General features: G+C 36.7%; 1 protein-coding gene across 5 annotated transcripts in view; it reads right to left on the bottom strand.

The window, feature by feature from the left end:
* LOC125235989 (AF4/FMR2 family member 3) overlaps nt 1-20483 on the bottom strand; it is a 412908-nt gene that overhangs the window by 84368 nt on the left and 308057 nt on the right. For all 5 annotated transcript variants that reach the window (XM_048142664.1, XM_048142665.1, XM_048142660.1 and 2 more), the window contains 4 exons: nt 12744-12832; nt 10462-10533; nt 3019-3063; nt 1814-1909 (listed from right to left, as the gene is read on the bottom strand). In XM_048142664.1, coding sequence (XP_047998621.1) covers nt 1814-1909; nt 3019-3063; nt 10462-10533; nt 12744-12832 — 302 coding nt within the window. The remainder of the gene's footprint in view (nt 1-1813; nt 1910-3018; nt 3064-10461; nt 10534-12743; nt 12833-20483) is intronic.

Here is a 20483-nt window from a genome sequence, read left to right as displayed (position 1 = left end):
ATTAGTAGAAACGCAAATAATATGTGTTACATTTTTACATTATTTCTATTAAACTCTACAAGCCGTTTGTTCACGCTACATCAGTTACAATAGAAATTATAATATAAAGAATTAAAGATGTCTATAGACGTCGTATCTGTTAAGTTTAGATAACAATATTTTATTTTGAATCAAAGGAAGAAAATTTATTAAAACCCCGTTAGTAACTGACTCCACGTGTATTCTATTTCGTTTCATCTTTCATCAAATTTTCTCTTGTTCATTGTCGAGGATAATAAAAGGGGTTAAGGCCCGGATCCGGGTACAAAAGGTATTTATGCAAAATTTCGTCTGTTGTCCCCAATCAGGATTGAATACTTGACCTTTGCCACTTGTATTAATTCGTTCTCTTAGCTAAGGCTGGTTCTCGTGTCGACCGATTCACACTGGACTAATATGTGTTAACTTCAGGGAGCGTTTTAGGGTGGTGCGGACAGGGTGGGTCACTCTTGTATGGAGAAAAAAAAAGTATTATATTTTCATTGGGCACAGTTACAAAAACTTGCCAACTGATGCAAATAAACAGTATTCCAAATTATTTTGCAATTGAAATTAATCTTCTGCCTCCGGATCCACTTTGAAGTTTTCATATATTTTTTAGTACATTTTGTGTGGTGTGCGGAGTGCGGATATCTATGTATTGTCTTCTAATTTAAAATTTTGCTATAAAGATATACCATTACTGGCATCGTAATAGCATGCTAAAGGTTCAAAGAAAATAAATGAACAAAAAAACCTCAAAAATTAAAACCTTTTTTACACCCTACTCCATACAAAATACAAAAACTTCAACTGAAATCCGGAGGCAAAAAATGAACATAAAAATTTCAAAAAAAATTGTGCACTAATTAATTACAAAAAATAAAACCGCCTTCAAAAATAAGCGCGTTACAAAACACGGAGAAACTAAAAAGCAAAAAATAATAAACCTTTGAATTCAGATTTCTTATCGGATTGCAATAATCTAAACATCCAAATTATAAACAAATCAATTACTTTTGTAGTCGGTACCAGACCTGTTCATCGCCTTGCTATTCCTGTTTGCACCACCCAACCATACGCAGGCTGGTACCGACTCCAAAAATAATTGATTTGTTTATAATTTGGATGTTTACCCTCTTAACTGCTAAAAAGTGGCACTGAAAGCAGTGTCATATGCTCTGCTAATCCCCTTATAGGATTACAGGCGTGACTTTTTGATGAGCGGATGTTTTCGCATATTTTCATCAGAGGAAAGGTAGTAATATTGAGTAGATTAACATATTCAAAATCATGGACTAAAAAAAATATGGCTCTTCTCTAACCTACCTTAACATTAGGTACTTTACTAGTAAGGTACAGCGGGGCAAATTTTGACTGGGGGGCAATTGTAACTAATCCATTTTTTCCATTATTACACTATGATGTTGATTTCTACATGTATCCACTGAACACGCCTATCAGTGGACACTCTATTTAATAATGCAAACATTGTAAAACATGGAAAAAATGGACCAGTTACATTTGTCCCCCAGTCGAAAATTGCCCCGCTGTACAGTCAACCAATCGGAACCCTAGGCCACTCTACACCCATGTCAAAATGACAAGCAGTAAGAGATTTCTTACAATCTGATTTATAACGTCACTATGACATAGTTCTACAGTGGCCTAGGGTGCCAATTGGTTGACTGTACCTTAATCAATTTTAGGCAGGCCGGTGGGAATCGGCTTGTATGGACCAGCCGCTGCTGATACACATGGCAATAATACGAGGGTAATGAAAATAGCAAAATACCTTATTCATAAAGGGGTCGAAGATGAACTTGTTCTCCAGCTCCTTGCGGGGTGTAGCGGCGATCACTGACAGCGGCTGCGGCAGCGATTTCATTTCCTGGGAAAATATAGATGTCATTGACCATTTTCAGAATTTGGGTCCCCCCAATTAGAAAAAGTTGTTAACAAAAATTAACTCGCTGTCAGTTTTGTGACGACAATTAAGCATGAAATCTGTCTAATAATTTACTTTTTTCACATTCTGAATGTAGATTATCGCTTAAAGTTTACGTAATTAACACAAAAACAATATTTTTATTGAAATTTCATTTTTAATTATCTTCACAAAACTGACAGTGAGTTAATTTTTGTTAACAAACTTTCGCTAATTGGGGGGATCCCAAATTCTGAAAATGCCCAGTCCGCAATGTACCTAAAATTACGAGGGTGATCTAAATTCGGTTGCAAAATGTCACCGTTAAAACGTTCGTTAAATTTTATTGTATGGGAAGTTCCAAAGATGCTATGACGAGTTCGCAAATGTGGTGTCTAAATGAGCCTTAAGCGTCGACTTGCTTGACAGACAGACGAAGTATCTAAGTGTTTTTTTTAGAATATCCTTGAATGGAGTGTAACTTTTAAGGAATTTAGCTAAATATTTCTACTATATTTAAGAATGTGTAAATGTGATGTGAAAAAAAAAGTACCTTAAACATTAAAACCCTTCATGTCTGAGGACATCAGCCGGCATAACCTCGTTGACCTTATTAACAGCGGAATAGGAGATAAATAAGAAAATGTGTCACAGGTGCACATTAAACAGAAATAGCCGCGTTCAAAGGTGTTGCAACTATGTCGTGTCCAGGAAGCGTTTCAGATGACCTTTATAAAAATAGCCATAGATTAAATATAAGAAGAAGAAGATCATACCATCCAATACATTAAAATGCGACCGCCTAAGAACGCGCATACACTACACCCCACATAGATGGCGCCACAAAAAAACTAGCCTTGTAGCTTTCGATTATACTTGTAGATGACGTTAAGTGTCACTTTTTTATGGCTCGAAAGTGACACTTAACGCCAATTTACAAATAATCGATGGCAACAAGGCATTTTTTGTGGCGCCATCTATGTGTGGTGTAGTGTATGCGCGTTCTTAGGCGGTCGCATTTTAATGAATGGGATGATATGGTCTTCTTATATTTAATCTATAAAAAAGCTTACCTTTAATATACTTTCTATAGGCGGCTGACAGCTGTCAATTGCACTCTGAAAAGAATGAAACATTTGTTATTATAACGGGAACGTAATATGCAACTTTACAAGGGGATATTAACCTTTTCAACGTTTTTATAAACGAAAATGTCACTTGCACGACATAATGTAAACCCCTATACCTATTACGGATATGTGACGTCATCACGGCACCACTTTATATTACGACAATATAATGACTGATGATAGCCAGGTGCTCACTAAAAAATCTTATAATTTTCATAAAATTGGAGGTAAAGCGGTACCTACCACGGTACTGATTGAAGGTCGAGTAGAGTAGCCATATCTGTCTTTTTACAGACTGATATAAGGTTATTTAATTTTAGATCCTGCTTAATCCTCGGTCTATATTGTTTTCTAAGTCTACGTTAGACCACAGAATATATAATAGTACAAGTTCAGAAGGCCCACTGCTTTGATGTTTACGAAATGCCGCCTTTTAAATGCCTACAAAATTCTAACAAAGAAACGAGCCGAACGTGAACTCGCGGCCGCCAGCATGTACTTGTAGCGCGGCGATAGAATCGCGGAGTGAGCCGCCCCTGGTTAGTTATTGTGACATAGTAACTAGTAAAAACTATAGTTGTATTTAGCGCTGAGTTGACAACGCCAATAATGACAAGTTTAGGCGTTTGACTGATTCACTGTTCAAAAGGTAAAATTAGTGTCAGAAGAAAGCAATATAGTATTATTATTAGGAATATTTAAATGGATGACTTTCCAACAAAGTTTAACGAAGCTGTCACTCTATTTTGTTTCATTACTCCCGGATAGATAAATAAGTACCTAAGTTTGCTCTCTCCGTCCATATAATAAAACCTCCTAAGTTTTCAGCAAGGATTGTAAAAAGATTTCAGCTTACTAAATATCAACTTTTAAACAATTTTTAAACTTGCCACATCTCCCTTACCTCACATTTCATTCTTTATATTTTCTTATAATAAAAATTCAAAATATTCAAATTAACATAAGTTGACCAAAGGAGTAATGTGCCTAAAAAGTAAGGAAATTACAACTTTTGTAACTTGTATTGACAGCCTTTGATTATGTGCACGGTGATACGAGATTGTCTGCGTAAAATATTAAAATTTAAGTGTGAACTAAAAATATGAAACACTTAGTGCGATGACCTTACGATATATGTACTAGCACTTGACTTTGGTGAATAGGATCACAAAATTAACTAGTTATTACAACGGGCTCGTAGCCTAGCGGTTTCGACGTCTGGACGCCGCGCCAGCGGTGTGAGTTCGAACCTCGGCTGAGGCGTGCTTTTGCAGTTTTATTTTTGTTTCTTTTATTTTCTATTATTTGATTGTTTACTTTTTTCTTTCTGTAAGAATCTTCATTCTTATTTTTATTTTATTTTTAATAACTCCGGCTTTTATACTAACAAGGAAAGGTACCCATACAAAAAAAATATAATTAGACTACTCTTTAAGGGGCGTTCACTGTAATTCCTGCGATTCCTGCATTTATTGTAACTCTTAAATAATAATATTATCCTAAACCAGAACTTATTGTTGCCATATAAAAAAATACATATAAGACATACCTTTGTGTCGATAGATATTTTTCAGTACAGATGGTGTTTTTTTTACGCACTAGTGCGAGAAGTGGTTCATTATATGCCAGGTCGAAACTTCGGAGGCTCATCTGTACTGAAAAACGTCGTACGATACACGTGCGAAAAGGAAATTCGTAACTCGTGTCGATGTAAAACACTCCCTTCGGTCGTGTTTTAATTTATCGCCACTCGTTTCGAACTTCCTTTTTTACGCAAATGTATCGTAATGTACTATTTTAAACATAGCTGGGCATTAACTCGTTAATCCGTTAATCGTTAATTAACGAAGTTAACATTTCGATTAACGGATTAACTTTTAAGTTAACTTGAAAAAATGTTAACGGACTCGTTAACTTCCGTTAAATTTCTCCGAGTCCGTTAATCGTTAATCTAGTAGGGCACAGGCGCCATCTGCGCTGCGAAAAACACGTTCTGAACGCTACTATAAATAAATAAATAAATAAAACAATTTTATTTCGGATAAAAAAATCCATAGCTGTTAGTAACATGTACATTTAACTTATAAAATAGTGTTAGTGGAATTACAGACTAATTATTAAACCTAGATATTTATTTATTTTTCTACAACATGGAGTAGGCTAAAACTAATAACTAATATAACTATACTACTACAACTAACTATAAACTAATATAACTATAAAAGCCCGAAGTACGGCAAATCCTATGATTTGTCGGTAAATCCTAGGTTTTACCGATGTCGATTGCTAAAAGTCCGAAATATTACCTAAAAAAGTATTCTTCACGTGGATTTGCTTTTACTAACTTTGATTCGGTGAATCCTAAGCTTTACCATGGCGACTGTTGTAGTGATAGGGCAGCAAATTCGAGCCCTATTTCCGACCACATTCGCTTCCCTAGCCTCTGCCGCCCAAAGTGCCAAAACAGTCCCGTCACCGCCAGCATCACTCTCCTGATACAGCTCTTGGCTCAGGCGATCACTGCCTTCCACGTGCAGCCTAGAGTTCAATAGGCTAGCTGTACTTCGGCCTTTTACATAAATATAATACGTTATAGTGGATACTGATTCAACTAAATATTTAAAGAAAAGTTCATTTTTTTTCACGTGTTAACGGATTAACGATTAACTTTAACTTACGTTAAATTTGTCGAAATGTATCGCTTTAACGATTAACGAAGTTAACTTTTTTAGTAACGGATTAGCGATTAACGAAGTTAACTATTTGATTAACGGTGCCCAGCTATGATTTTAAAGCACATAAAATTCGAATAAAATACACTGCTGACACGGGCCCGCTCACTGCTCAGTTCAGTCTGCGCCCAGCGCTCATAGACAGTGGACCTACGTTCGATAGTCCGGCGCACCGTGCTCTCGTAAGCGTAAGCAGCTAGATAGTTCTGAGAAGTGCTGTATAGGTACTGCGACTAAACAAATCTTGATCCTGTTGGTGGCAAACAGGCATACGGTCCGCCTGATTTTTACACATGCAATTTTATCCAAGAAATTTTACTTGAAATCTGATGAAAGTTTGAATTATTATTATATTTCGCGACCAGGGGACCGATTTTTGAGTCTCACGCGTTCGAATTCAGAAAATTGTCACTGAAAATACTAAGCAATTCACTGTTTTCAACCGGTATTTTAGTGACAAATCCCATATGTGAGATTCAAAAACCGGCCCCCAGGATGAGGTTCTGGTTTTCATGGTGGAGTCAGGATATGGTCAACAAAACTGCTATTTTACTCATAATAACTCCACTATGTTTGGGCTTATTACATTTGGGCTGATGAGCAGCGTCGATCTCGATGATGTCCAAGGTCACATGATCGAGTCAGGAAATGAATAACAGAACTGCTATTCTACTTATCGTAACTCGACCATGTTTGATCTCATTAGCCGGGCCAATAACACATGTAATTTTTTGCACACAGCTCAGCTCTTTGAAACTGTTTATTTTAAGTTACTTACAATTAGTAGGTACCATATAATAATAATATATTCTTATCTCTTGTAAACTTTACAAAAAAGTTAACACATGAAACCAAAAGAATTGTTACTAGCAATTAAATTCAAAACTATCAAGATCATTCTTGCCTGTGTGTTGCGTTACCGGTGGCTCGCGTACCGAGCGCCAACGCCATCTATCAATGGCTATTTCACGAAATTGATGAACGCTCTAAGGAATAAGGGCTCTTAGTGTAGTGGTTATGCCAGTCGACACTAGATGGCAGCATTAAAAAACACTGGGTTACACTGTATGACATTTTTTCATTTCAACATTAAGTAAATAGCGTTCGTTATAAGTAAATAGTATACGTTAATTCGTCGCTCAGTTTTGCCGTGAAGGACGGACAAATAAATAGACACACACACACTTTCCTGTTTATAATATTAGTATGGATTAAAATAAACATTAAGTTAATAAAAACAAAATGCAGTATTATTGTGTGCTACTTAAAACTTTCCTTGTTAGTATAAAACCCGGAGTTCTTAAAAAAAAATAAGAAAGTAGAATCTTAGAGAAAGAAATAAGCAGGTAAACAAAATCAAATAATCCATACTGATTAAACTGGAAAGTGTGTGTGTGTGTTTGTTTGTCCGTCTTTCAAGAGAAGCCGCGGGCAAAAGCTAGTAGAACATAAAAGAAAAAAAGTAAATAAAAATGCAAAAAGATTGCGTGAGCTGAGATTCGAACTCACGACACTCATGGCGCAAACGATTCCACCTAGAAGTCAAACCCGCTAGACCAATTGCACATTGTGAAAGACGGCGAATCTTGTGATTCTAATCACCAAAATGCTAGTGCCAAAGTTTCGCGCGATGGATACGCGATGACCTTGAGCCATCGCCGTCGCATCGCGTCGCGTCGAGTCGCGTCGCCCGTCGCTCACGCAAGACGGAGCGTTACAATTCATTATTCCCCGAGTAAAGAAACTGACATAAGTACATAGATCTTGGTCTACATATAGTCCAATATACATACTGTTTGTAGAATCGGACAGTATCAAAAGTAGCAAATCAAATAACGTTTCAGAAGTAACTACCATTCTGTGACCGCTAAAAAAAAGAGAAGTGTGTCTTGACATAGAAAAAACAATTAAACTTTGACATTTCTGACCAAGAACTGTACCTACTGATTTATATATGTATATTTAGAAAAGTTATTCAGGATGTCAAATACTTTTGGTGCGTTGTTTCATCCGTTACTATACTATTGGTGACTGTATCTTAAACTAGTTGCTGATTTAGATTTATTTATTTCATAATATAAAGTTACAATATAAATTATGCGAAGTTAATCTATACGAATTTATATTATGATCGTCATTACTATAAACAATGTCAAAACTGTCAAGAGAAATTATAATACAATTTGATACAAATTTAATACTTGTTAAATTAGAAATATAAATGAAGTCGCAATGTTAATTTTTACATAAAAAGGGAAAATGAAAGAGAATAGAAAAAGAGCTGTCTACGTCTTTGATGATTGGTATGAAATACACAGGTATTTTACTTTAAATAGTTTCTCTATTCATGCAACACTATTAAATAAATATAGACAATGGCGAAAAACAAATCGTTATATGCAATGCAATGCCAAATACGGACAACGTATGTTAACGTTTAAAACGTTTATTGTAGAATGGAATACAAATAAAATGCAATATGCATTCCGTTTGTACCAATGTTGATTGTTCACTGGCGGTTTTTGCTGGTGCTTTTGTGTGGAATGGAACGTTTTTGTAAAATGTGAAAGATACTTTTTATATATGAAATTCGATGGTCGTCGAATATTAAGAGTACTTTCAAAATTAATTTAAATGTTACAAAAAAAGCAAAAGTATTTAGCACAATTGTATTTTTGTACTACTAAAACGTAGATATATGTTTGATTGTTCATAATAACTTCATAACCTACAACGGTTCTGATTGTCATTGACTTCATGGTCAAGTAATACGATTATATCACTGTAATAGTAGTATATACTCGTAAAGTCGAATGTGTCATATTACTCATATTTAAATCATTGCCGGTTACTGCTTTCTAGGCCATTCTAAGAGAAAATTTTTATTCATACATTTTAAGAAAAAAAATGTAGATGAAACCGCTTCATATTTTCAAAGCACGCACATTATCTTCTTAATCAAATACAGGGTGGCCCAGTTATAAAACTTATAAATAACAAAATGTTAATTACCACAAACCCGCAAAGCCTTGATTACTTAATACTTATAACGAACATTAACCAAACAAGATCCCAAGATAGCGCGTTATTAACAAGAAAGTTCGACCGGCACTGTCGAAGCGCAAATATAAAACTAGTTTTATGTACACATTACGCCTCCTTAGCAGTCGGGCGATTAAATTTAGGGCGCGTTTACTGCCCGGCCGTATGATTTACGGTTTGCCGGCAGTAAAAGTAGGTATTGTATTGTTATTGTGGCACATTCGAGATTGCTATGTAGTTTGGTTTACAAATTAACAATGTTTTTGTTGACATATGTGACGTCGTTTGCGATAGCAGGTATGTACCTACATAAACTTCTTATAATATATGTAAACCTGTTACATCAACAGGCATATTCAATTGAAATCTACAAAAGTCAATAGATTTACGGGTTGCCGGCAGTAAAAGTATTGTATATTGTTATTGTGCCGCGTTCGACACTGCTATGTAGTATTGTTTACAAATTAACAATGTTTTTGTTGACATGTGTGACGTAGAGCGTAGTAGATAGTCTCATAGTATTTAGATTAGAGGCTTAAAACCACAGAACTATATTTAGATAGAAGAAACAAGTTCATCTATTTGTATAGGGGCCGAGCGTGTCAAATTTTGTACTGAAGTTGTTTTTGCCTGTAATTTTAAATATGTCTCAGGCTCTTGATTGTTCATAATTTTTGTGTTGTTGCAATTGAATATCACGTAACGAGGCATTTTTTATGTTTTGATTGACTTCAACTTACAAAAATTGACGCCCGAAAGCTGCAACCTGCGATTAAAGACGGACAACTCAGTGGATTTCACTGAGTTCATTTGACACGCTAAGTAGATACGTTTGCTTGATCTATGGTATATATGACATCTGTGCTTAAAACCTTCATAAGTTACTCCTATTTTTCATTTATTATCGAACAGGTAATTCAATTCGTTTGAATAAACACTGTTAGCTTCCCGCGAAAAGTGCGTGGGCACTTGTATATAGCGCTCAACGAGCATCAATCAAACATTTTGCAAGTTATTTTTGGTTTTTCCAATATGCCGCTTACATTCTCGGGATGCGGTAAACTTTAATAACACATATACTCTGAACGCGAATCCATATTTAGAAAATACACCTTCTACACAAGACAAAGACCTATAATAAATTTATATTAGGTAGTACCTGTACCTATACTAGTTCTTTTACAATATTTTGGAATATGAAACTTAGGTGACTGTAAATATTTTTTCGCCATAATAATTTTGTTTTTATATTGATGTGACACAAAAGCGCTGGTAGCCTACTTTCGTTCCGGAGGTCGCGGGTTCGAACCCCGGCTCGCACCAATGAGTTTTTTGGAATTTATGTGCGAAATGTCATTTGATATTTGCCAGTCGCTTTTCAGTGAAGGAAAACATCGCGAGGAAACCGGACTAATTCCAATAAGGTCGAGTTTACCCTTTGGGTTGGAAGGTCAGCTTTGTAAAAACTAGTGCCTACGCCAAATCTTGGGATTAGTTGTCAAAGCGGACCCCAGGCTCCCATGAGCCGTGGCAAATGCCGGGATAACGCAAGGGGGATGGTAACGCGGTAACCTTCGATATTTTTTTAAACATAGAATATTAGACAACTCACTTGTGATTGGATGCCGTTGATTTTGAGGGGGGGCGGTCGATGCGTAGGCGGCGCCGGTAGGGACCCATCGCTCTGAAAATGCATTGTTATATCACAACATCGAATAAATAAACTCATATATTAATTATATTAAATACCATAATGACGAGACCCGCATCTTAGGCGTCATCCATATCAATTAGATTAAGTGTTATTCGAAATTTCGACTATGATAGATTTCCCAAAGCACCATATTTCTTTCCAGATACATAAATTTGACCATACAGTACAATATAACATCAAGTGTTTTTGTGCCTTCCTTTAGCAACCGGTAAATGTTACTGAAATCAACTTTTTGTGTTAAGTACTTTTATTGTTATTCTTACTTTCATTGTTTAATAAAAAAGCGAAATCTTTGTGCTCAAAAATTCGTCTAATTTCACTATAAAATCGTTCGTCCGCGTATAACAATCCTTTGCAAAATTTATCAGTCATCATCGAAACAACTTCACTGAAGGCCCGAAAATAACGGTATTATACAAAAATGGAGTTTTCTGCGGGCTCCCATAAATTTATTTTTTTGTTAAACTTTCAAAACCAAATCTTGCTGGAACTTTCCGAGGCGCTGGTTCACTTCAGCCGGCCTAGCCGAAATGACAATAGTAGACGCTAGACGCCGAAACGTAGTCTGGCTCTGTCGCGCCAATACGGAAGATCGATAGAGATAGGGAATAACGATATTACGAGTATCATAAGCATCACCCGTCAGACTCAAGACATATTCAAAAATTTTAAGCGGGTTACTCACGTAGGTATTAAGTCGATATAACGCTCGACATGTCTGCGCCGCGCTCTCGACGAATAAAAGCGGGTCGCTACTCTTGAAAAAGATCCTCGGAAATGGATCGAAACATGTCGAGCGTTATATCGACTTAATACATACTTTAAATTATCATAAGCGTTTGTGCATTTGGCTACGAAACCAGGAGCTCATTTAGCGATCACAAGACTGTAGGTATTTTTAATACTAGCTTTTACTAGAAGCTTGACTTAGTAATTGGACACAGTTTCAGTGAATACGAACTTAACCCCCGCAGATTTAAATGACTGCATTTAAAATGAATATGATGTGAATTTTAAACAGTTCAGTACTTAGTAGCAAATGGAGCGCTATGTATATTTATTTTATTCAGATTCTACACTCTGGGAAGCTGCGACAAAAATAGTATACTGACAGTGTCCAAAATTTATTTCAGTTTATTTCAGTTTATAGTGTCCAAAAGCTTTCAGACTGCAATAGAGAACGTACACTGCTGTTTACTGTTGTATGGAAAAACACTACTGTACTGTTTCGATAAAAAAAAAAGGATTACAGGTCTTGAACTTATAAGTATCAACTGGTTAGGATAAAACATAATCTCATTCGGACCACCGTTATACTCCTAAGAGTCCTAACATTAATGAAGGTCACACGCGTTGGGCTCCAGGATCCTTTAGGAAGGCAAAAGATCGGCCTGCGTGGAGAGCACTGCAACGTACAGCGACTTATGGTGGTCACGACCCTCAGAGGTTTCGACGAAGAAGAAGAAGAGAAGAGTCCTAACTGTCCTAAGTGAGATGCTTTTATTGCCGTTACCTGGCCACAATCGCTTAAGCTTATAAGAATTTAGTAGCTAGCTCTCTCTTATCTCTCTAACGCTCTTCAGTACCGCGACAGAGACAGACAGCGTTTTAATCGCCACGTAGCATCAACGATTCCTTGTAGGCTTGTGTACGACATGTACTAATAGTACAAAAGACACGATTCCCTGCACTGTACTAGACCGAACTACTCCCAAATGATTCTGCTCTCTAGTACATTTAGCACACTCACACACGCGCAACCGAATGGGAGCGAAAGGGGCGAAGAGCCGAGGAGTGACAATGACAGCAAAGCGATCCGTGTGATCCGACCGAGAGCGCGCGAAAACGGCCGATCAGCTCTCGGCTAGTACGAGTGAGCGTTACTGTACGCCATATGCACAATTTGTCTCCCGCTCTCTTGACCACATCACGGACAATGACGATCAAATATATGAAAAAGGCGTGTTCCTACACACACAGTCTAAGCTCGTGTCGGTGAACGCGTATCATGCTTGTATGAGTGAGACAGGTCGCCTGGTCGCATTTTGACAGGCGGTAACTGTGAGGTAACCGAGAGTGGGCGGCACTTTCACCGGGGTCAGGAGTGGCCATACTGTACGATAGTACTCTTTATTGTGGCTGAACTGATTAGTCAGTGGGTTTTTGTGTTATGGACGTACCTTGTGAACGTAGGGGCGGTGGTGAACGCGCCCGTTTTGCGGCGCGTGCGACGGCTTCTTGAACTCGCTCTCCCTTCGCGATGGGTGACCTGCGGACAAGACAGAATATCAGTCAACACATGTTCACTCAACTCATTCATTTTAACTATCTTTCGTTTGTAACAATTAGTGCAACTCCTCCACGCATCACGTTTAAGATTTTTTATGGGCGATCAAATCTCAAGACACAGGTGCTTAAAATATTTACCTATTTTATAAGAAACGCATATGCCTAAACCTTGGTATATGAAAATTAAGCGTGGACAGCGTGGTCCTATTCCAGCAACTGATTACTTTGAAATCCATCAACACAACACTGGTAAAACAGAAGCCGCGTAAACGCGTGTTCTAATAACATAGTCTAATAACCTACACGAGCTTCAAAGCATGTAATAAGTAAAGCTGTAGTCTTACGCTTCGACCAGCTTTGAGTCAGAGAGCCTATTAGAGCAGCCACAGGTCGTGCGCATTAAATTATCATGTCGAACACATGTGTGGTCCGCCGTAGGCGTTCGTGGTGAGATTTAACGCATCTCCATTTTTATCACGATTCTATTCCAAAATGGGGCGATGCTCCAGGGACTACATGGAGGTAATTTTGTGCATGTGCATGTGACACCAGGGTGATCGCTACATGAGTTTAATTGTTTATATTTAGGAAAATAGATATCTTGACACCACAACGGTGATTCGTATTGGATATAAAGAGAACTTAATGTTTAAACTTTCCTTACGGTGTTTTAAGAACGACATTGTCGTTGTGGTCTCGAGAAAAGACTAACTAAAGTTGACTTCTTAGCTGTGCGACAACGCCAACCTCGAAGCATCAGAGATGAAGTTGAAACCAATTTGTAAATAATGAATGTCTTGAAATCTCGGAAATCGTAAATCAATGCCTCGACAGTGTTATAAAACCGTCTATGTAACCTATGGGCGGGACGCTTGCATCTCTAATGGAAATCCCAAGTCATTAACACGCTAACTCATTGTATCGAATCCAACTGCGGTTGTCTTATCATTATCAGTATTATATCGGACGATTCGGACGGACAATAATGGAGGATAATTTCAGTATTTATAACTGAATGCTTCATCCTAACACGGATTAAAACCCAATAACATATTCAACCATTCCACTAGATTAGCATAAAACACAATAACTCAAGGCAGGATCACCGCACAATCTAGGCACCGTAACTTGGACTCCTTTGTCCCGATCGCAATCTCCATAAACCAGCTAAACACCTAGCCGAGATTCCCCCACCCCCGGGGAAGGGGGCACGATACCCCCTCTTTAGATATGCGGCGAAGTTCCCTATGATTTCGCGACTTCGCCTACTCTAGTTGAGGTGATCGTTCATTTGTTTTATAATTACTATTTGAACTGTTAGGTAATAGGGATTGATTTTATAGTCTTAAGTGTAGCTTTTAGTTGTAATTCGACATTTAGAGACCTTATACATCTCTAATTAATTGTGGTAGAGTTATATTATTTTGAATCTTGATTTTTTTTTGATAAAACTCTCAAGGAGTTTTTTTTTATGAAAAATGTCTAACTGTTCATTCGCGCTAATGCTTACAATTACATTTATATTAAGTATACGTAGATATAGGGACATACTAGTTCAGAACGTACCTATAAGCCGAACGAAGGTAATATCTCCTTACTTAACTATAAGTAGAAATATTTTTCCAATATTTTATTCAATATTCAAACACGCTTACCTATATCCCTTACATGTCTCAAAACCGTGAAATAGTTTTTGGCAGTTACTTTACTTACCCTCAAATATTTTCAATAATAAGGACGTTTTTTAATAATAATAAGAACAGACTACGTTTTACTCTAATCGGCAGTTCCTCTTCAGATATTTTACACATCCTTCCTTACTAACACGAGGCAAAAAAGTAGGGTTTTGTAAGACCCTTGCCCTCTGGATTTAATTTAAATCAAGGTATTTTGCTCTTTACCGGTTCGCTGAAAGCCCATTCAAGAGTCGTAAAAGGGAATTTATGTGATAACTTGTATGAGTGTTAATCATGTAGATTCTATAACTACTTACTTAAGTTTGTTATGGTTTTGGGAAATTATATTTAATGTTTATTAATTTTGTTGTTTTAGTTTCGCTTTCGTAAAAACTAGTGCCTACGCAGAATCTTGAGATTAGTTGTCAAAGCGGACCCCAGCCTCCCTTAGCCGTGGCAAATGCCGGGAAAACGCAAGGAGGATGATGACGAGTTTTTTTGTCTTAATATTTCCTCATAACTGATGATTGCATGTAGGACCCATGAGGTGAGGAGTTAAGAATTTCACTGCCCGATTCCTCCCGGGGGTGTTGTAAAAGTCGACTGTGGGATATGGAGTTTACTTGTGGCGTGGGCGATGGTCTGCCAACCTGTCACTGAAATATCATAAATTCTTTTTCTTTTTCCGTTTTTCTAAATACACAAACAGAATGTAAAATTCCAACTTTGAACCAATCAAGTGCAAATGCACATTCCAACTCAACAAGTCAGATAAAATATCATCGACACTGGAATCACGAGCCACACGCTCAATTGACCACGTGTGATTGGCCAATTACTATTTCACATTACCGAGGATTACATTACAGGGTACCTAGCCAACGTTACAGTCGCTAACGCTTCGTAACTAGCCCTCCCTATCGCTCGTGAAGTGGCGCGACAGAGCCAGACTGCACTGAGAGAAATTTGCATTGTGAATTTAACAAGTTCGACTTGTTGCGGGTTTATCCGTTTGAAACAAAAGTATTGTAGTAAACGGAATAGGTAAATCACAATATTGATAATACAAGTCCAATTTGTACGAATAACAAGATCAAACTTGTTAAAAGATTGATTGAATCAGCCAAACATTTGTTTAAAACAATATGTGTCATGTTGCTTTTATAAATTCGACTTGTTGATTCAAATAAAGCATTGATTCAAATAAAATAAAACTTGTAGAATGTAACTGAAACTTGAGTTGTTTCATGTGTTCTGCCTACCCTTTCATGGGATGCAGGCGTGATTGTGTGTTGTGTGTGTAGAATGTACTAGTTACACTTAATAAAATGAAATTTGTAGTTTGAACCAAAGAGCACTAGGCGCTATTTTAACCAAAAAAAATGTTAAACGAACATCGAATCTAGTTGTTTTTTCTATCAGTGTAGTCCTCTCTATCGCTCTTGTGAAGTAGCGCGACAGAGCCAGACTGTGTTTCGATCGCCACGTAACGTCATTGATTGTCCCTTCGGCTAAGCCGGCAGATCTCAATGATATTTGGATTGTGATCGTCTGGCTTGGATAATAAAGCGTATATTTGATGGGAAAGCGGACGGTCGATGTGGGTTTATAAAAGTTAAATTACTTGAGTGCGCTTAGGAATAATGTTACACAGTCTTGATCAGTAGTGTTTTGTCAGTCAATTTAGGTGTATATTTTTTTTATTTTTTATTTTATTTAAACTTGGGAAACAAACAAGCAAACTTACATCAAACATTACATCAGCAAAAGAGATAATTTAGGTAATACATAGCCAAAACAGTTTCCACTTATAACTAATAACATTTGTGATTGCTCAGACAAGACTTAAGTTATTAGGTTACTAACAGATATATTTTTTAACTATATTATTAAACAATATACAATATTTGTAAATTTACTATATTACTACACTATTACACTATATGAATATAAAACAGAAACTAATTCTCAGTATGACAACTTAGATATTTTTTAGCATTTTCTTTTTAATTTCATTGTTTTTTTTTTTTAATTGCAGAAACAAACTGTTGGACGGACATATATTTGATGGGAAAGCGGACGTATATTAATTACAATCATGCATTTATTACTTACCTATTGAAAAGTTCAAAAAAACTCCACATATTACTAATTATATTACACGCGCGTAATACCTACGCCGTACATAGGTAATATAATATTACACCGAGAGAAATTTGCATTATGAATTTAAGAAATTCGACTTGTTGCGGGTTTATCCGTTTGAAACAAAAGTATTTTAGTAAATGGAATAAATCACAATATTGATGATACAAGTCGAATTTGTTTGAACAACAAGGTCAAACTTGTTAATAGTTATTTGTTATACAAGGGGGCAAAGTTGTATTTTAACGCCGAGTGTGAAATTAACACACGAGAAGTAAAATACATTTGCACCCGAGTGTAACACAAAACTTTTCCCCTCACTATAGCGAGGAAACTACCACGCAAAAAATGCGTTTATCACTGCTTCCAGTAGTTCCACAGGTGGTAAATCCTCTTTATTATTAGATTCACCTACTTTTATCAATTTTTAAGCAGTTAATTTGACTTTATTCAAGGTCAAATTACTTTACCCACTAGCACAGAATATATAATAGTACAAGTACAGAAGGCCCACTGCTTTGATGTTCACCAAATGCCGCCTTTTTAAATGCCTACAAAATTCTAACAAAGAAACGAGCCGCACGTGCGCAGCGTCGGATGATAGGGTTGCCTATGGATTAAAACGAATTAATTCTCAGATAAAATGTCATAGGTACTATATATTCAAGTCTTGGGTACTTTCTAGGTATATATACAGTATTTATATATTTTTGTTTAAGCCTAGCATCACAAGCGTTATTGAACTTTTCCGTGGGACTAAATCAATAAGATCTGTGTAAGATTGTCCTATTTTATTCATGATGTCTATTTAACTATGCATTATTAGCCATTCCACACGTGGACATCGCATATGAACCTTAAAAAAACTCGCGACGTAAAGTAACAATAGAAAGTGCGAACGTGCGTTCCGTGAGAACGCGCGCCACCCCTGATTAGGCCGCGAACTCGCGGCCGCCAGCATGTACTTGTAGCGCGGCGATACAATCGCGGAGTGAGCCGCCCCTGCCACTAGTGGATAAATTGCGTTTTTACCCGCTGGTATTAAAGGACAAAACACGTGTTTCCGAGCTAGTGAGGGAAAAAAGATATTTGATTGAATCAGCCAAACGTATGTTGAAAACAATATGTGTCATGTTGCTTTTATAAAATCGACTTGTTGATTCAAATATATTGTTGATTCAAATGACGAGTAACTTGTAAAACGAACTAGACACACTTAACAAAAAGTTGTTGTTTGAACCAAAGAGCACGAAGGCGCTATTTTAACCAAAAAACTTCTTGAACGAACATGAAAACTAGTTGTTTTTTCTCTCATTGCAGTTATTGCTGAAAGTCCTAAAACTATAGCAGGTAGGATAGGTTATCGAATTTCATAACACTGGTGTACACATTATCTCACAGACAACATCACATGTAAAATCTGCGTATAAGCTTTATAATCATAGCTCGTAGCCTATCTTCACTTAAATAAGTAAATACCCATTATTCAAATTTAATTCTCAAACTAAAGGAAATACTGAAATCTCTATTAAAATAATTTCAAAGTGCTTTACAGTTTAACTTACAGCGGGCACTATTCCACTAACTTTATCTCCGACAATGGAGAGCCGTCTTTAAGTTCCCATAAAATTGTGGCCGACTTATTTTCTCGGTAAATCAGAGAACCACTTGCGAAGTTTCAAGGATTTTGTAAAATATGTAGATCATCTGTTAAACATCGTGAGGAAACCGGACTAATTCCAATAAGGCCTAGTTACTTCGGGTTGGATTGTCAGATCGTCGCTTTCGTAAAAACTAGTGCCTACGCCAAATCTTGGGATTAGTTGTCAAAAGCGGACCCCAGGCTCCCATGAGCCATGGCAAATGCCGGGATAACGCAAGGATGATGATGATGATGTAGAATAATCTGTTAATGTATTGTTTTTGCTTAGTTTGTACATAAAAATTAAATAATTATAATTTTTTTAGAACGTGCTGATTATTGCGTTGTCTAATAGTAACATGAAAAATAATACAATTGATTAACTTAACACAGTATATTCTACATAAAAATAACTATCAAAGTTCAATGCTTATTACTATTATTAGACTTTGAATTGAAAAATGAAATAAAAAATACATAACAGGACTGTAACAAAAAAACAAACAAAAGGTGACCACAATAATTTTGCATCACAATAACTGACAATGTAATGAAACGGCTAACATTTGTACAATAATCGTCTAGTTGCCAAGCGAAGTCAGAGCAGACGATAATATGATTCGACTTTTTTTAAATACAATGTAAACGGGTACAAAAACTGCTACAAAAACAAGCGTCATACGCACAGAGTTGTATTAAATTCACAACCTTGTGTTTAAAAGCGATCAGATCCTCGATGGAGACATTTCGCCGTAAAGTCCAAGAGGCGGGCATAATGCGAGCATTAATTAAAACGGTGTTGCGGCAGAAATAATAACGAGTTACTGAGGGCCTACCGCGAAACACTTTCCACATGTTCTATCTCTGTCACAATTGTACAATCGCACGTAAGTGTGACAAGGAGGTGAGAATGAGAATCCGAACGTGGGTTCGCGGTAGGTCTGAGTTGCAGTCGCACGTTTATCTGCCCGCCTTCTTACTTAGCGAGGAGTTAGTGTTTTTTCTGCACTTAATAATTTGCATTCCTGTTTTATACTTTAAATTTATAAACTTTACAGTGGGGAATTTTTAAGTGAGGCGGGGGTGTGATAAAGTTAATGTTTATATTACGTGGTATACTGGAATATATTGTATTTTTTTAATCAAAGTGAAACAGTTGCTTTATTTCGACTTTTTTACTGTTCACTCTTCGGTCGCCTTAGACCAATGTCATGGCCAGGCCGTAAGAGTTTTGAATTTATCTTTGACTTTGATAGATATATTTGTATCGGACTGTAGGTCTCTTCGAATACATCGCTCAGTCTGGAGTCTGGGCCCCTCGATGTTCGAAGAAACACAGATAGCAGTTGCCCATGTCTGCCCATCTTCTTTAAAAACACCTTATCTTGCTCTAGATCATAAAAACTACTACATACACAACTGTACCATAAAGCTCAGCAGTACGAATGGAAAATGAAATATACTTAACCCTTGACATTAAAAAGTTCACAAACATCAATCATTCCACTCGCATCCCGCGAGGAGTCCCCGGCATCTTTATTTTTCCTACACCTTTGAACAGCCTTCGCGCACCACGTGTAAATTAAAACACGTGTAACCTCGACTAAATCAGTCTGGGTTTCTTTTTCAAGCCGATTCTACTTGAATAAATATTATAGGAACATAGTTACATTGTCTAACTGGTTGGCGTAGTGGCAAGTGACTTAGCCTGATTAGATAAGCCCATGGTTCTAGGTTCAAATCCCAGTAAGGGCAATTATTTGTGTGACAACACACCTTCATGAACTTAACCGATTTACATATTTAATGGATTTGAATTTGACCCTTTAATTTGCGTACGTAATAGCCAAAACTTTACAATAGAAATGACATAAGTTTGTAATCGAAATTTCCTCAACCCAGAGAGAGAATAGATATTTTAAATCTCGAAATTTTTCTTGCGCATGAAACAGGATCAAAACCTTATCAATTTGTAAACAAAGAATTCATTTACTTATTAATGGAAGGTACACAGTCCAGTTTATAATAAAAGTGTTTGCCGTGAGCTTCTTCTAAGCCTTTTGTGTTGACGTATTCACAGTTCAATAATTTTATACTACAGTTTAACATAATATCTTAACTTTGAGTAGCATTACGTTGTAAGTTTTGTAATTTATTTTAATGAAAGT

Source organism: Leguminivora glycinivorella, chromosome 18 (genome assembly GCF_023078275.1).
Source record: "Leguminivora glycinivorella isolate SPB_JAAS2020 chromosome 18, LegGlyc_1.1, whole genome shotgun sequence".
NCBI lineage: Eukaryota > Metazoa > Arthropoda > Insecta > Lepidoptera > Tortricidae > Leguminivora > Leguminivora glycinivorella.
Note: the sequence above shows the minus strand (reverse complement) of the source record. Positions and strands in the feature narration are given on the sequence as shown.